At 39.9% G+C, this 16,480-nt stretch overlaps 2 protein-coding genes across 20 annotated transcripts in view; one reads left to right on the forward strand and one right to left on the reverse strand.

Annotated features, from left to right (window-relative positions):
* Nucleotides 1-1,824: 1,824 nt before the first annotated feature.
* On the reverse strand, nt 1,825-12,291 carry CUNH6orf62 (chromosome unknown C6orf62 homolog). Its single transcript, XM_004847598.3, has 5 exons — nt 12,102-12,291; nt 9,557-9,733; nt 8,256-8,378; nt 6,042-6,176; nt 1,825-3,181 (listed from the first exon to the last, which is right to left on the reverse strand). The coding sequence occupies exons 1-5, from the start codon at nt 12,228-12,230 to the stop codon at nt 3,056-3,058; spliced, it is 690 nt and encodes a 229-aa protein (XP_004847655.1). The 5' UTR covers nt 12,231-12,291; the 3' UTR covers nt 1,825-3,055.
* Nucleotides 12,292-13,214: 923 nt separating this feature from the next.
* The window catches only part of Gmnn (geminin DNA replication inhibitor), a 68,118-nt gene continuing 64,852 nt past the window's right edge, over nt 13,215-16,480 (forward strand). For 12 of the 19 annotated variants that reach the window (XR_015439121.1, XR_015439122.1, XR_015439124.1 and 9 more), the window contains exon 1: nt 13,215-14,981. The gene's annotated coding sequence lies outside the window, so the exon portion shown is untranslated. The remainder of the gene's footprint in view (nt 14,982-16,480) is intronic. The other 7 variants (XM_004847595.3, XM_021260555.2, XM_004847593.3 and 4 more) reach the window with 2 other exon arrangements.

Consider the following 16,480-nt stretch of genomic DNA (forward strand, 5'->3'; position numbering starts at 1 on the left):
AGACTGAAAAGGAAGCAGCTTAAAATAAATTTGGAAAAAGTCAAGTTGTAAGTTGGTTATCCTTTGCTGGTATTAGAATGCATGCTCATCTGTTCATGCCAATGACAGATGCAGATTCCCTAGCAGCAGTGGGCACAGAGACCCAGTTCTTGACTTCTAGTCTATTTCCCACTTCAAGGAACCTGAGGGCTCTATAGAACAGCTGATTCCAGGGATGGAGGCTGGTGCACAAAACTACAAGGTAATCTTAACCCTGAAAATAATGAAGTGCTCAAAAATGACAAAGGCATGCAAATGATGCATCAAGGGGAAAAAAAAATTGAGTCCACAGTGTTTTCGGTGGAAAATGGCAAACAGGAGTCTTACAATAAAATACTGAAAAATGTGGAGGGGATCTGGAATATCACCCTTGCAGCCACTGTTAAGACTGGTTTGGTCCAGCAGCAAGAAACATCAGTGGAGCTTGTGATAGAGGTAGGCTATTTGCATGCTGTTTCCCATAGATTACCAGGAATAAGGACATAGTGCAAAAAAAAAAGTAGAACACTTTGACCAGCAACCAAAATTATCACTAAGGAACAGAGAGTGTGCACCTACATAGTAACTTGAGAAGGGGTGAGAGTCAATAGCTATGAACGACTCAAATGAGTTTATAGAAGTTGGCCCATACTCCTAAAATGTCAAGATCGTGAAAGAGGCTGAGGGACAAAAGACATCTGAGACATGACAACTAAATGCAGTAATTCTGTACTATTAGGGAATTTTTAAAGCTATCAAGAGTATTGGAGGGACCAGGGATTTAGCTCAGTGGTTCCACTGCCTGCCTTGCAAGCGCAAGGACCCGAGTTCGATCCTCAGTACCAAAAAAAAAAAAAAAAATATTGGAGACATAGCTCAAGAGGGGTAGAACACCCACTTAGCACTCCTAGTTCAATCCCTACAAAATTACTGACTTAAAACTAGGGCATGAATGACAAGGTATATCAATGTTATAGTCCCTAAATTTGTCTATTTTACCGTGGACAATACCTTGACCAGCAACGCAAATGTCCTTGGACTTCACAAAACACAGGCCTAAGGAGTAAGGAATTACAACATATGCAAGAAACTCCAATGGTTCAAAAAATATATACAAAGGAAGAACATGAAATGTCCCAAAATGATAGACCAAAGTGGGTATAGGTTCAAAATGGTAAGACTATAGTGGGTATAGGTTATACAAGAACTTTCTGTAGTACTCTTGCAACTTTGTAAAGTTATTTTAAAATAAACGGCTGCTGAATTGCCTAATGTACTGAACATAGTAAATGTAATTCAACACAGTAAAATGGTTAAGAGCTCAGGCTCTAATTCCAGCCAGCAGCCTATCTGTGGTACTACAATACAGCCTGAACCCAGGGCCTTGGTACTGTTACATCCCATGTCCTTTTTAAAATTTTGACACAAGATCTCACTAAATTGCCTAGACTGGCCTCAAACTTTCAGTCCTCCTGCCTCAGCCTTATAGGCATGCACAGTATTGTCAGTCTAATTTAAATCCTCTACTACTTATGAGCCTAGCTTAAGCAATTAAGTCTCTGCATCTGTTTCCACTCAGGGTTATTAAGAGTTTAGAAAAAGTGTTATTTCAAATGGATTCTAAAAGGTTCATCATGTACAGCAAAAGCACAGGCTGATACCTACTGAAACTAGAACATGTCTTTGATTCCTACTCTTGTTGAATCTACAAACCCAACTGGCTGCTATGGGCTACAAAATAATCCTCTAAAGTGGTTAAGTGACATCTACTCAGTGACTTAGGACAAAAAAGTTACCACGTCAAGCTTTGTGTATTCACCTGAGTATAGTCAGGGAACTTTCACCTATTTTATTTAGGTTTTCATTTTTTTCAAATTCCAACCAGAAGCTAAATACAATTGGAAACCAGTAAGCACTAGTTTTACTCCAAAGGAGTAGGATCACTCAGATTTACTCCAATAAAAGTATGCAACCCTTAAGCAAAGATTTTCTTCATTTAAAAGAACAAAACAAAAAACTATACAGTAGTCTTTCCTTATGTTCATTGCACAAAATGAGTTCTGCTTTTAGAACTTTGACACTGGTTATTTTTACAATTAACTTTTTAATAACTTTTCCTGTATCAAAAACCCTCAACTTTTTCCTTAGGATAGTGTAATCAGAATTTCAGAACAATTCACTGGAATTATTTTAAAATTAAAATCTCTTCTCTTTAACACCAAAAAACAAAATAAAAACCCAAAAGTAAAGTTCTCTACCTACTATGGTTTCTGCAGCTATGAATGTATTTGTTTTATAGCTGCTTTAGCTACTTTAGACTCCATATCTGCTTTAATGTGTATAAATGTATCCACACTCAGCAGAATACTTTTTATAACAGCAACTTGGGGAAAGAGATCTGGGGAAAAAAAATACATATATTTATGTCCCAAGAAAACAAACATGGCCCAGTAAAATATGAGGCAAGAATGCCTACAATGAGATGCTTTTGTCATCTAAGATATCTTTCCCATGGTTGTCATTTCTTTTTTAACCACTTTTGGTCATTAGAATGAATCTGACAGTGCTCTGAACAACGGTGATTATAGCAAAGCTATTAAGTTTTTAAAAATGTTATTTATACCTGTTACATTCACTTCTCACCCTCCAAATACTGATGACAGATGTCAAAGAGGCAAACACCAGCACAAATGGGAAGACCATCAATAATGAGTATCACCTTGTGCTTTCAGATACATTTAAGCATTTCAGTGTACAATAGTCCTTTCATTTCACATTTTTAGTAAGATGCTGATGCAGTGCAGCAAATATGCAAAGCATCTTCTTTCACACAGTCCGTGCAGAAGACATCTAATTTTTTTAAGTTCTGAGATACAAATGATTAAAAAAAAAAAAATCCAGAATGAACAAGTTTCAAAATGCATAGTGTTCTGTGCATGAGTCCATTTTCTTTAAACTCTGAAAGAATAAAGTGGTAAGAAAACAAGAAAAATATTGCTGCTGCATTCTCTGGTCTTCTCCATGTGCTGGCCAGTAATTACTCTGGCATGTAAGGACGGAGGTGATCCTCTATGGTGCCCACGGCCCAGTGGGTGAGCTGCTCCTGTGGCAGGTAGAGGCAGATGCTGCATAACTTGAAGATTGTAGCTTTGTTTTTTGGAGTCTGGAGGGGGAAAATTAATGCCTTTAATGACTAAGAGTTCAATACACTGACTTAATCTCTCACAATCTATTAAGAACCTAAGAACAGTAGTAAAGCATATAAAGTATGGGATAAAGTACAATCCTTACCCACAGTGAAAGACAATCTTGTCTAGAGATACAGGAAAAATACAGGAAAAATTATTACAAATTAAACACATAAAAGAATATATAAAGTTAGGAAAGTCGACTACAGATTACTTGGTAAAAAAAGTTAGGATTGAAGGCATTTTGAGTAAAGATTTAAGTCACGTTTATAGTCAGAAGACAGCAGATGTGGTGACAGAAGCTAGGGAGGAGATTAGAAATGGGTGAAAATTTAAGCATATCTTGTGTTTACAGACTAAAAGGCCAAATATTACCAATTTAAACTTGAAGGTTTTTTTGTTTTGTTATGTTTGAGACAGGGTCTCGACATGTAGTTCAGGCTATCCTTGAACTCACTATATAGCCCAGGCTAGCCTTGAACTTGAGGCAATCCTGCCTCAGACTCCTGAGTGCTGTTATTACAGACATACGCCATTATTTTTAAAAAGCAATTACCATTTAAGCATCTAACTTATAACTTATATGCTAGGTACTTTCTCAAATAGTTACTGCCAGTAAACGAGATGCAACCTGAACCAAGACCCAACTAGAACATGCTCATCGAAGTTACTTGTCCAAGATCACAGAGCCAGCAAGCAGCTGCACTTGTATCAGAACTGATAGATTCCAGGCCTGTATCTCAGTATCACTTGTCCATCTAAAACTACCCTTTGGTCTAGCCCTCACCACGTCTTAGGACAAAAAGCACAAAATCCCTGTGAAGTGATTTTTTGTTTGACCAAATTATTTCCTTAACTATAAAATGAGATTAATGTGAGCCCTAAATGAATTCATACATGAAAAGCTCTGAGTACAGAGCTGGGCATATAATGTACTGTATGTGTTGACTACTATCATATCGATTCCCCTACAAACTAGAAGTTGACTCTTACATATAATGCAAATTTGCCAACACATCTCCAGCTTATGAAAGTCAAGAACAGAATCTGAATGAAGACTAAAAGCACCGAAGATCAAGTTTATCTGTAATTAACTAATCAGTTTGTCAGGGACTGAAGTGTTTCCAGGACTTGGAATTTTGCCAAACCCAAGATATTCCAGGCAAACTAAGACAATTAAGTCACCCTACCTACAATCCAAATTTGACTCTGGAACTAAAAGGATTCAAGTTGTTTGCTACTTAACCCACAAAAAAGATCTCTGATACATAATAGATGATTTACTACTCATCTTACAAAACAATTCCTTGAGATCATTTTTAAATTGTGTCACTATTTCATAGTACGTTTGCATGAAAGTGAAGGCTAAGGCAGGAGGAGCTCAAGTTCAAGCCCAGCCTGGGCCATAGTGAAACCCTGTCTCAAAAGAGAAAAAGCTGGGGATGTAATTCAGTGCAAAGGCCCTAGGGTCTAATTCCCAATCCCCACCCCACCAGTGGACAGCTAGTTTCTTTACACCAGTTTTTTAGTCCTCTATTACTAAAAATCAGTGTTATGGATTCCTCTGTAAGGCAGTAAAGACCATAAGCAAATAAAAAGGAAAACTAAGAGTCAACTTTAAAATACCTACAAGAAAGTTAAGGTAAAAAGAAACTGGGAAAAAAAAACCCCACTTACACTGTTATCACTAAGTGATGTTACATTTTTAGCAAATGCCTGCCTCCCCCCAGAAGCAACTCTTATAAAACTTTCTGCAGGGCTGGGGATTTAGCTCAGTGGTTCTGGCGCCTGCCTCGCAAGCTCAAGGTCCTGAGTTTGATCCCCGGTACCAAAAAAAAAACAAACAAAAAAACAAAAAAACACACCGGTCAAAAAAAAAAACAACAAAACTTTCCTTGGGCCGGGGATTTAGCTCAGTGGTTTCGCTGCCTGTGGCACAAGCACAAAGACCTGAGTTCAATCCCTGGTACCAAAAAAAAACACCTTTCTTCAAGGCAGAAAAGTACATCTGTCTTCTCAAATAGCTTATCAGCAACTTGAGTGGGACACGCCTTTGTATTTTTTCTTTTACATGTATTCTCTATTAAATAGACATATGGTCTGTAATTTAGTGAATACCATAAACACTTTTTAAGTCTTTTCCTCTCAGCAAGACCTCTGGTGACACCATCAAAGAATTCAACTCCCCACAGTTTATATCCTTCTGTCCTACTTTCTCTTAGCACTTATCATTATGCATTTTATTTGTTTAATACTGGTCTCCCATACTGGAGTGTGAACCCATGAAGACAGGAATTGTTCTCTATCTCATTCACTGTCTGGCACTGTGGAGGCAATCATTTGTTAAATGAATGATAAATTAGGATTTTTTCTTTTGGTTTTTTTGAGATAGAGTCTCATTATATGGTTCAGACTGGCCTTGAACTCACAGTGATCCTCCTGCCTGGCCTCCCAAGTGCTAGGATTACAGGCATGCACCACACCCGAGGATGCTATTTTTTTAAAGGTTAATAACTTGTAATAAAGCTGTTAAATATTCTCAGGGATAACATAAGTTGAGAGAATAAACAATGTTAAATTAGAATACCTAGATTGCTGCTTAAGTGAGAAGTACTTTTCTGTTGAATCATGACTTTCAAAATTAGTTCCTCAGAAAGTCCTAATATGCAGCAAAGTTTGGGAACTTGAAGAGTGAGGACTGGGATATCAGCTTATTTTTAAAATAACTTCAAAAATAATGTACTAGTGAGGGCACAAAACAAAAACATTTAAAAAACAGCTTACTAACCAATAAGCTTTTTGAATGAACCCTAAAGTAGTTTTCAAAAAACCTACCTGCAAGTGCTGTCTGTCAATGAAGAGAAACACTGACTGGCTAGGGTTGTTGACAACAATTCCAGTCTTGTCCTTGCGGCTCAGTACATGCAGAAACTGCTTTTCATAGTCACCGTGATGAAACTCAAATTTGGCCTAAAAACAAACATTTTTATGTAACTACAAATGTTACACTATCTGAAATGTCTACTCCAGCTAAAAATGTATCTGTATTGTCCAATATGTAATGAATAGCCAGAAAATTTAATTAAATTACAGTGGACCTTTGACTTATGAAGTCAATTCCTTCCCAAGGGCTGGTTGTAACTCAAATTGGTCAACTGCCTTCAAAGTTTCTCTCCTTGTAATTTTAGGCCACACTTTCTTCCAGGCAGCTATCAGTATCCTTAGAGACAATGGCCCAGGATTTCTCAATTAACTCCACAAGGGAAAGGATGTAATGTTCCCTCTAGAACTCTTTAAGGGTTAAATCTGTATCTGCTACCATCTGAAAGCACAAGCAGGTGGCATTCAGGTTGTAACTCAAGACTTTACTCGTTAAAACCAAAATTCTGATTGTAACCCAAGTTGTTTATGTCAGGCCGGTCATAACTCAAGAGTCCACTGTAAATGTTATTAAAATTCAGTTTTTAGGTGCCAAGAGTATAGCTCACTGAAGAGCCCTAGGTAGTATGCAGGAGGATCTAGGCTCACCCATCTTCAGTACTGCCAAAAGAACCCCCAAAAACAAGAAAATACAAAGAAACAAAAAAAAAAAAACAGTTCAGAAACAGCCATATCTCAGGATATTCATACATACTCAACCTTCTGTATCCATAGGTTCCATGTCTACAAATTCAACCAATCCTGATTGAAAATATTTGGGAAAACAAAATCACATTTGTACTGAACATGTATAAACTTTCCCTAAATGATACAGTATAGCTATTTACATAGTAATGTATTAGGTAAATCCTAAGGATGATTTAAAGATGTAAGAAGTTATACACAATATACTATTTAATATACAAGAATTTAAACACCCACAGGGGTACTATTTCATTTTACACTACTTGAAATTAGTTTTGTATTATTATTTACTGCAACTGAACTCTGAAATTACAAAAGTTGGGATTTTGTGTGTGTGATTTTTCAGATAGGGTCTCACTGTGCTGCCTATATTGGCCTTGAACTCCTGGGCTAAAGTAAGCCAGAATTTAGGATTTATAATTAGTATGGGGAACTTTTCATAGCACAAGGTAGTGAGTCAAAAGCTTCAGTTTTACAGTCAATCCAGGTTTTTTGATTATTGCTTAACTGCAAAAGACTTTGGGTCTACTACTGTATTTACCTAATCTCTACCCGTTTCTTTCTCTGAAAAAGGAGGTGCACCTCCACCCAGTTATTATAAAGGCTGAAATAATAAAGTACCAGAAAAGCAGAGTATTAGAAATTCAGAAACAAGGGCCGGGGATGTAGCTCAGTGGCACTGTGCCTGCCTGGCAGGCGTAAGGTAAGATCCTGAGTTCATCCCTAGTACTGGAAAAAAAAAAAAAGAAAAAAGAAAAAAAGAAATTCAGAAACATACTATGATAAGGAAACCTAACATTTTTCTGATGGGAAATCCTAAATTAAAAACTAAAGCCAGAATTGGAATATAGCTCAGTGGTAGCATACATGTTTAGCATGTACAAGGCCCCAGGTTCAACATCTGGCAGTACAGGGAGGGTAGAACCCTCTAATGCCTCCAGTGACCAGTGAAAACTGACATGTGAGCTGTTCTGAGAACCACACACAGCTTTTCTATTCTGATTTTCATCCCTTTTTTATTCAACTTGTATTCTCTAGCACAGTCCTATCAGTCTACAATATCCATTAAACAAATACATACTTTTACCTCTTTAGCCTGTGGATTACATTTAGTACTGTCAACTGAATTCTAGAAAACCACATCTTCCCAAGCTCATCTATAGACTCCCTCTATACATCAAATGTCCAGCTTTAAAAAATTTTCTCTGGCTTTAATTTCAAAGATGCAGAATAACCTCCATCTCAAGAGATTACATAATCCAAATGCTTTCTTCTCTTACACCACAATATTCAAAAGGATAGGACAGACTCATGAAATAAAGCTTTGATATTAGGAAGCATAGTCTCAAAGAATTTCTCAAATTTGACCCTAGTACACGAATTTTCACTTATTAAGTGATCATGCTTCATTTCAGAATAAAATACCTGAACAGGCCTAAAAGGCTCATCAGATTCCTTCCACCTAGAAAACAGGAGACAGACAATTTTCTCAATATCATTCCGAGGCCAAAGAATGAAATCCATCTCCTGAGTACAGCCAATTACATCCTGTGTAAAAAGAAAAAAAAAAATATATATATATATATATATTTTAACGAAACAAAGCAAAGGCACAAATTACAGGGTTTGACTACAGAAACATTTTACAAGTGAAAAAGGGCTACTATGCATCATTTTTATCTTAAGTAGTAAAAATAGGACCATACAATCTGAAAGGCTCATGACCTATTTTTACTGTACTTTCTAAAGTCCAATGTTTTGCACTTCAAAATTAGAACCTATTTAACAAAGGTTGTTTTAAAACTCCTGATATACATTATGTATATGCAAAATGTACCAATAAAAAACACTAAAAATAAATTTCTGATACCACTGTCTTCTCACAGCTGAAATGCTGTCTGTTACCAGTTATGTTGATAGAATTCCTACTTTCCCTCCCCATTAACCAATGTATTTATTTTCAAAGGCTAATAAACCTCTTCTAGTCCAGGATAGAGATATCTCCAGTCTTCCCTCACAACAATCAACTCGAGCAAGATCTCTTGCTCGAGTAGCCCCAGATTAATATCCAATGTGTGGCAGAAGTTTGGTGGATTAGCGGCAATATACCATTTTTAAAATTTTTCTTTTTTATTCTTCTGGTTTGAGGCAGGGTCTTACTATGTAATTCAGGCTGGCCTTAAACTCAATAATCCTCCTGCCTCAGCCTCCCAGGCGCTGGGATTACAGGTGTGCACCGCCATGCCTGGCTAAATTTCTATTTATAAAGGGACATGATGTTAGTGCTCCCTTCTAAAAAGCAAACCCAATGAGCAGTAACATATAACATTCACAATAATTATATACCTCATTATCAGCATGATGCCATATAAACAAAGTTATCCATTTTTGTTTGAAGTCAATTTTTAAAAAATAAAACCACTTTAGGAATTTAAAACTAACACTGATGATGTTCACAAGCACTTAACATGGGATAAAGGAAATCCTCTACATACTTATCCCTATAAGAATGTTCCCAAGCTTGTAAAAAGCAGGTTTAAAGTCTCTAAGGCATGATCCCTGTTCTTTTTTTTTTGGTACCGGGAATCGAATGATCCCTGTTCTTAACACAGCACAAAGATAAAATGACCTGAAGATCCATCACCATGGTTAAGTACTCATGGGGTGTGTGTATGTGTGCAAGCTTAACTCACAAAAACTTACCAAGACTTAAAAACAGAACTTACCCTTCTCATAGACTGGTATCGAGGAGCATGGAGCTGTACCACATCCTTCTGTAAAAGCTCTATGGAACTTTCCAAGGAATAGCTGGAATCTCGCACACCTTTCAGAATATTTTCTTCATAATTATTTGTCATTACTGGTATAACCTCAGACACTTCAAAAAGTGCCGATTTTTTTTTCTAAAAGGAAAAAAAAGTGTATTGACCCACTGGAAGCACACTGTCTCAACCAGCCCGTATTATAATGTATGTACCTTTACTCCAACTCAGCAAAATTACCATCTAATTTCTATATAGAAAATGCCTATTTTCAGATAGTTGGATCTTTCTGGCCTTCCCCCACCCCTCACCCCAACCATGAAATGAATAGCCTATTAACAGAATGTTTAATTTCTCAGTTTTATAGCATTCCGGCATCCATACCAAGTACTCATGTTAGACAATATTTCTTAAATCCTATGAGGAACCAATATAAACAACCCTAAAGTTAAAAAAATAATCATTTCAGTGACATAGTATTGATATAATTTCACTTAACTAGTTCTACATGCAGCTAAATTTTTTTTTTTTTTTTTTGGTACCGGGGATCCGACTCAGGTCCTTACACTTGCAAGGCAGGTGGTGGAACCAATGAGCTAAATCCCCGGGCCAACATGCAGCTAAATTAAAAACTCATCAGTTCAAAAACATAACTATTCAAATTAACTACTTTATTCTTTAACTGGGCCAGTTTCCATTACTACTTCTGGATATTACATACCCACAAATGGCAATATCTGAAAAGAGAAAAATGTACACCAAATTGTGTTTCAATATAAGTTAACACCAGTGCTCATCACCAATGTAGCTTTTAATTCAGTACTACAGAATACAGATCATGAGCTATGCAGGTCTATTTCATGGATATTATCCAATTGTAAAAAAACAAGGCCGGGGATTTAGCTCAGTGGTTCTGCCGCCTGCCCCGCAAGCTGAAGGACCAGAGTTTGATCTCCAGTACCAAAAAAAAAAAAAAATAGTAAAAAAAAATAAAAAGTTGTAAAAAACCAGATTTTCACAAATGTTAAAGTAAAATTTGGACACCTTACCGGTTACAAAAATATAGTTTCACCACTTGTATCTTGGATATAAAAAGCCTACATTGTAAAACCTTCAACTAAAATCTGACTTTATCAGTTTTGCAGTCAACTTGTTAAAGATAAAAAGCACACAAAAAAAGTGAGGAGGGCCTGGGATTTAGCTCAGTGGTTTTGTCGCCTGCACAAGTGCACAGACCCCGAGTTCGATCCTGGGTACCCAAAAAAAAAAAAAAAAAAAAAAGTGAGGAAATAAATCCTTGGTACTATGTCCTGTCTTCAGACAATCACTTCAAAACAAATTACTTGAGGGCCAGGGATTTAGCTCAGTGGCATCGCACCTGCCTCGCAAGCACAAGGTCCTGAGTTCAACGGCGGGGGGTGGGGGGGGGGGCACGAACAGACAAATTACTTGAAAACCAGGTTACAATGCTATTACTCTGCCAACAGAGTTCTTATGTACAAGTAACTTTTTAAAGAATGAGGTAACAACCTGGGGAACTTCCAAACACTAAACAGATAATTACACTGAGATTATATTTCTGATTTGAAATTAGCACACCACTTACATGCAAAAATGGAAGGAACACTTCCTTATATTCATAACCTAGTCTCAAGTCAAACAGCCTTGATGATTTAAGAAACTGTCCATTCTTAAGCCGCAAAAAAATGCTGCTTTCATCAAGTTCTTTTTGACTAACCACAACTCATTATTACTTTCTAGTTAACTGTGGCACTAACCTTAACTCTGACTTTTATTTTTTAATTTTTTTGGTACCAGGGCTCAAACTCAGGGCCTTGTGCTTTCGAGGCAGGCACGGTGCCACTGAGCCAAATCCCTGGCCCGATCTGATTTTTAAAAATTAAACTTACTTTTTAGGCAATTTTGAATTTTAAAAAATAGCACTTCTAGCACCTGCCTGGCAAGTGCAAGGTCCTGAGTTCGATCCCTGGTACCAAAACAAAACAAAAAATCACATCTAAAAATAGCACTTCTAAACACAAATTAACCATTTCCGTATTTAATTGCTCCTAAAAATTAAAGTGTATTCTATTTCATTAAATGTACCATATAAAAAGATATCTACAAAGTTAAAGAAATGTATGACTAGCATATAAAGATTTTTATTCCAATTTAACAGTTTCAAACATCCTATTTATACAGTTAAATAATCCTTAAATTTGGTTGTAAAGTTGCCTGTTAATGCGACACTAAGTTTTACAATGTTATCCAGCCCATGTCAACTAACAAAGCTGGACGCTGTTAAGCTTCAGAATTAAGTATTTTCAAACTAACTAATAGTTGAGAACTTTCCATTCATGATTTTACAACTACTCAATTCACAGAATCACTGTAAGGCTGAAAAATAAGCATACTCTCACCATTCTTTAACCTAACATTTAAAAGTAACAACTTAGTATACACTTACAAAAATCACTTGTGCTAATTCACATTAGGAATTTTAAATTACCTTCTCCTTGAACACAAAGGCAATATACATCTTGAAGTCAAACTGGTCAGCTAGAGATTCTTTTTTCTTTCTAAGCTGAGCACGTAGTCTGTTCAGAGCTTGTTTCTTCCGGGAGTTTGGGTCCCCCATTTTGAAATACAGGTGGTACTAAAGCCTTTGGAAATCGTCACTAAACTATGGGCACTTTTTCTTAAGACTCAAGTACAACAGAAACAAGTCATTTTTCCCTGCTAATATAACTGAATAGCTAAAATCGCAAGTGTAACCCCAAAACTGCACCTTCTGGCAATATTAGCAGACTGTCATATTACAGGGCCAAGAAACAAAAGCTGCTGTCCAGTCATGTTTGGACCATAATATCCGGGGTCAGATGGAAAGACAGGAAGGAAAAAAAAAGAGGAGAAAATACTTCAACTAACTTTCTGGAAAACACATTTGGCTTGAATGCCAAAATAAAGGCTTTGAGGGGCAATGAAAAGCCTGTTATCAGGATTTAGGTGTGCAATAAAACACAGCTAACACCAGTCCAATACTTTAAATCCATTCGGATTTTTCTCCTTTTAGAAATGGGATTAAGAAAAGAAATGGGAAGAGGAAAAGTGTGATCTTTGCTTTCCAAATATCAAAAAAAAAAAAAAAAAGTAAATCAAAAACAAAACACCAAAACAGGGTAGGGGAATGAAACTGAAATACCCAATTGGATTTTACCCAGCCAGATCCATGGCTGTAGTACCTAATTCTTAGTTATTTCAGATTTCACTATTGCTATGTATTGTCAGTGCTTGTTATTGATTACACTTGGTGGTGAGCAAAGAGAAAAGTGCAAAATCAGTAGAGAAAGAAGGGGAGAGGTACAGGGTTTCCCTGCAATCAACTACAGTGTATGCTGAGGGCGGACAGCTGTTGCCCAAAGGAGCCATGAGAAAAAACAGCGGAGTCATTACCAAATTCCCCATCACCCACATTTTCACTCGCAGGCGGCTGCTAATGCTGCTGCCAAGGAGAATCATGATGGCAGAGGGAAAGGGGGCTTATTATATGATATTAGTAATTATTCCGGCTCTGTAGTTAGACCTGATTAATGCCCAGGATCCCGACACCCTCAGCCTTGCGATGAGCTCTACATTCCCCAAGGGAGCCTTCCCTAAGAATGTGCCCCCGTTCAAGATGGTGGGGAGGGCGACTTATCTCCCAGTGAGCATTGCTGAGGCAAAGGCAGCGGGTTCTCCCAAGTCCCAGGCGGTGCCAGGGGACCACCTGCCTTCCACTCCCCAATTCCCACCCCCACCCCTTGCCTTCAGCGGCAGCGACTCACTCGCACCACGGGAGACACGCGATCACTCGGGTTCTCACTCATTTCATCTTGGAAACAATTCCCGCCCGGATAGAGTAGGCGGGAAAGGGCAAATGGGAAGGATTCAAGTGGGAAGTAAAGAAAATAGCTGTGTTAATATTACTTTGTTAAAGTCAGCCCACCAACCCACCCCCCAAAAATTTGAAGTTCCCGGATTCTGGACTCGCTTTCTGGCTCAACAGCTCATGTTTCCAGAGTGTGGATGGCTCGGGGTGGGGTCGTGCGTTCGCTTCCCGAGGGGGGAGAGGGCGGAATCGAGGCGGGCGGCGGGACGGTCCCCTCCCTGTCCCCGGGGGCCGGGACTCACGGGCCGACTCGGGCGGGCGCGGGCCTCTAGCCGCAGCCTGCGGGCGGAGCGGTGGCGGTGGCGGAGGCAGAGGCGGCGGCGGCGGCGGGGGCGCTGCTCGCAGCTCGGGCGGGAGCCATGTCAAGAGAACACCACCAGCCAACTGGGCCCCTCCATCCCCGCCGCAGTGCGCACGGTAACCCGGCCGCCCGCGCTGCTGCCGCCACTCAGCCCCTGCCTGGGACCCATAGTCTGGCTCGGCGCCCCGGCGGCGACGGAGAAAGGACGCGGGGGAGAGGCGGCGGGAAGAGGAGACAGATGTCTAGAAAGAAGGTCGGAGAGGAGCTGGAGGGGGAGGGGAGGCGGGGAGCCCTGCGCTAAGGGATCCGTCAGCGAAGTCAACCCCCAAAATAAAGTTATTTCAGTTCAAGCATCTGCTATGGAGTCCTTCTTCTGCCACAGTCGGGTTCCGGCTCAGCAAAGAAGGTCGAAGAGACCCAGAGGGGTGAAAAGCCGAAGCGGATGGCGAGCGTCCGCGATGGCACAGGCTCGTTACCCCTGACCGGTGGCTGCGGAAGCCGCGGTAGCCTCGGGCGCCTCCCGGGTCCGGGGCAGAGTCGCGTTTGAGAAAAGCAGTAAGAACAAACAACTTAAAATGGCAGCGACGGCCCTGCGTCACCCGCCCCTCAGCGGCACCGCCCCGAGTCGACTGCGGCTGCGCGCAGCCTGGGCCCGCACCATCTGCTCAAAAGCGGGGGGCGAGACAGGTTGGAGGCGAGACGATTTTCCTGGTTACCAAGGAAAAAGGAGAGAAAGTCAAGAGAAAATGATGGATCTACACTTTTAAGTGAGTAATTCTGGGAGATAAGGGCTCTCATTTAACATTCCTGGCTTCAAGGGAAGTTTGAAAATATGGGCTTCCCTCTCCTTCAATATGGAGTTTTCCTGGGCGGGGAAAGGAGCTCCCGCCACTCCCTCCACCCCGCCGTCCGGACGTCCCAGTATCCCGAGTTGGCGCCTCGCCCCGTCCTTCCGAACGTCATAAAGCCACGCCGTTACGTCCTACTGACAAAAGCACCCGGATTCAGTGTCCCCATCCGGGTGTGATCGGCTGTTGGGACTCTGGACGCGGAACGGAGATGATAGTTTGAGTGGGCAGCGAGCTGGCGAGAGCAGGAGTGAAGGAGGAAGAGGAAAGTGCAGTGGGAGATGGAAAGAAGATTCTCAGTTCATTGTTGTGGTGGGTAGCCCTTCCGGGAACTAAGGGTTGACTTCAGCGCGTCGCAGAGAATGTGTCGCGGTGGTCTCCCGCGTCCCGGGAGCCTGAGTCCGCCCCGCCACGTGCGCGGGCAGCGAGGGCTGCCTGGGGCCGGGAACAAGGTCAAAGTCTGGGGGTGAGGGGGCGGGGTGCAGCTGTGGCGGAGGATCGAGGCAGCCGAACCTGAGCCGTGGATTTTTTCTTAGTGCAGAGGAACACAGTTTCTGTTAGTGTCCCCCGGGACCTCAGACCTAAATCCTGTCCCTTATGAGGCTGTCTTCGTCCTCAAAATGTAGAGGGACGTTTGTCGCTGAATCAACGTCCTTGACACCAAAGTACATTGGGTCCTTTTCCAGCTTTGACTCATTAGCGCAGTTATATAAGTAATCAGTAAAGGTCAATACTCCACATTAGCAAAGCCCGCGGAGTTGGCTACTCTGTGATAATTTTAGAAGTCCAGCTCCCAAATTACTGCAAACTTGGTAAAATAAATATGTATTAGTTATAAAAACTTTTTTCTTTTAACTTGTGAGCCAAAGGGATAAATTCTGAGTCTCGACTACTGTGAAACAGAATTGGATGTAACTGGTCAAAAACAGCGAATTCTAGCACCTTCCTGTGGGACTATGCCAGTTCTTAGTAAGATGAGCCCAGAAATAGCAGCAGTTATTAAGCAGTTAGCAAGAAAACATTTCTAGTTCAATTTTCTCTAACTTGGAAAGGCTGAAATCAGAAAAAAATCAATTTGAAAAGTCATGACCATAACGTTCCTCAATGAAAGTCAGAACTCGCTTGAGATTTAGCTAACCAACTATGCGGGAAAAGTGCACCTTATTATGACATGCCCTCATTATGACTTAGAATTTGTGGAACAACAGTGATAGGTAGCATCTTGACTAAAAATATCTGTTTAATTTCTCAATTTTTAAAGTACACCATTAGATACATTGTGACATACTGAAACTTTCTTGGTTGAAATTTAGATTTCACAGTAAAGGGTTCGTTTTAATGTGATAACCCCAGGTAAAGATTCTGTGCCGGCTTCCTGAAGAAAGAATCCAGACTAGTCTAGGCAGGCATTTCCTTAACAACCATGGATATCCCAGTCTGTATTTATAGCAAGTCAAGAAATGATTGCTCAAGCATGTGCTTACCTCAACCATGTGCTTACGTAGCCTAAATACATTACAGTAAGATAGCCAATAAATTATTTAATAACTTTCCAAAAGAACCAGCCTTTTACCTTTAAAATGTACATTGTACACATGCTCTTATCTCACAAAAATTGAGATTTCACAAATTCCCACTCCCATTCATACTTATCCCCAGCAAATATACTAGATTTTTCGGGAGTTCACAAATATTTTCCCCTTTCATTAGTGCCCTGAAGTTTATCAAATAAGGGCCTTGATTTGGAGCCATATGCATGATTAACAGTTTTAATAAGCATGATAAACATCTACACAGAACAAGTCTATGCT

This window comes from Heterocephalus glaber, unplaced genomic scaffold (genome assembly GCF_053883595.1).
Source record: "Heterocephalus glaber isolate CG9 unplaced genomic scaffold, H.glaber_assembly_v1.0 deba00001472, whole genome shotgun sequence".
NCBI lineage: Eukaryota > Metazoa > Chordata > Mammalia > Rodentia > Bathyergidae > Heterocephalus > Heterocephalus glaber.

Bases quoted from the DNA above. Each gene is read 5' to 3' on its own strand.
- CUNH6orf62 (XM_004847598.3), bottom strand. From the start codon at position 12,230: ATGGGGGACCCAAACTCCCGGAAGAAACAAGCTCTGAACAGACTACGT. The intron at 6,177-8,255 runs GTATTTTATTCT...GTTTGTTTTTAG, and splicing joins AGCCTTTTAGGCCTGTTCAG to GCCAAATTTGAGTTTCATCA. The intron at 3,182-6,041 runs GTAGGTTTTTTG...TTCCCCCTCCAG, and splicing joins TTGACAGACAGCACTTGCAG to ACTCCAAAAAACAAAGCTAC.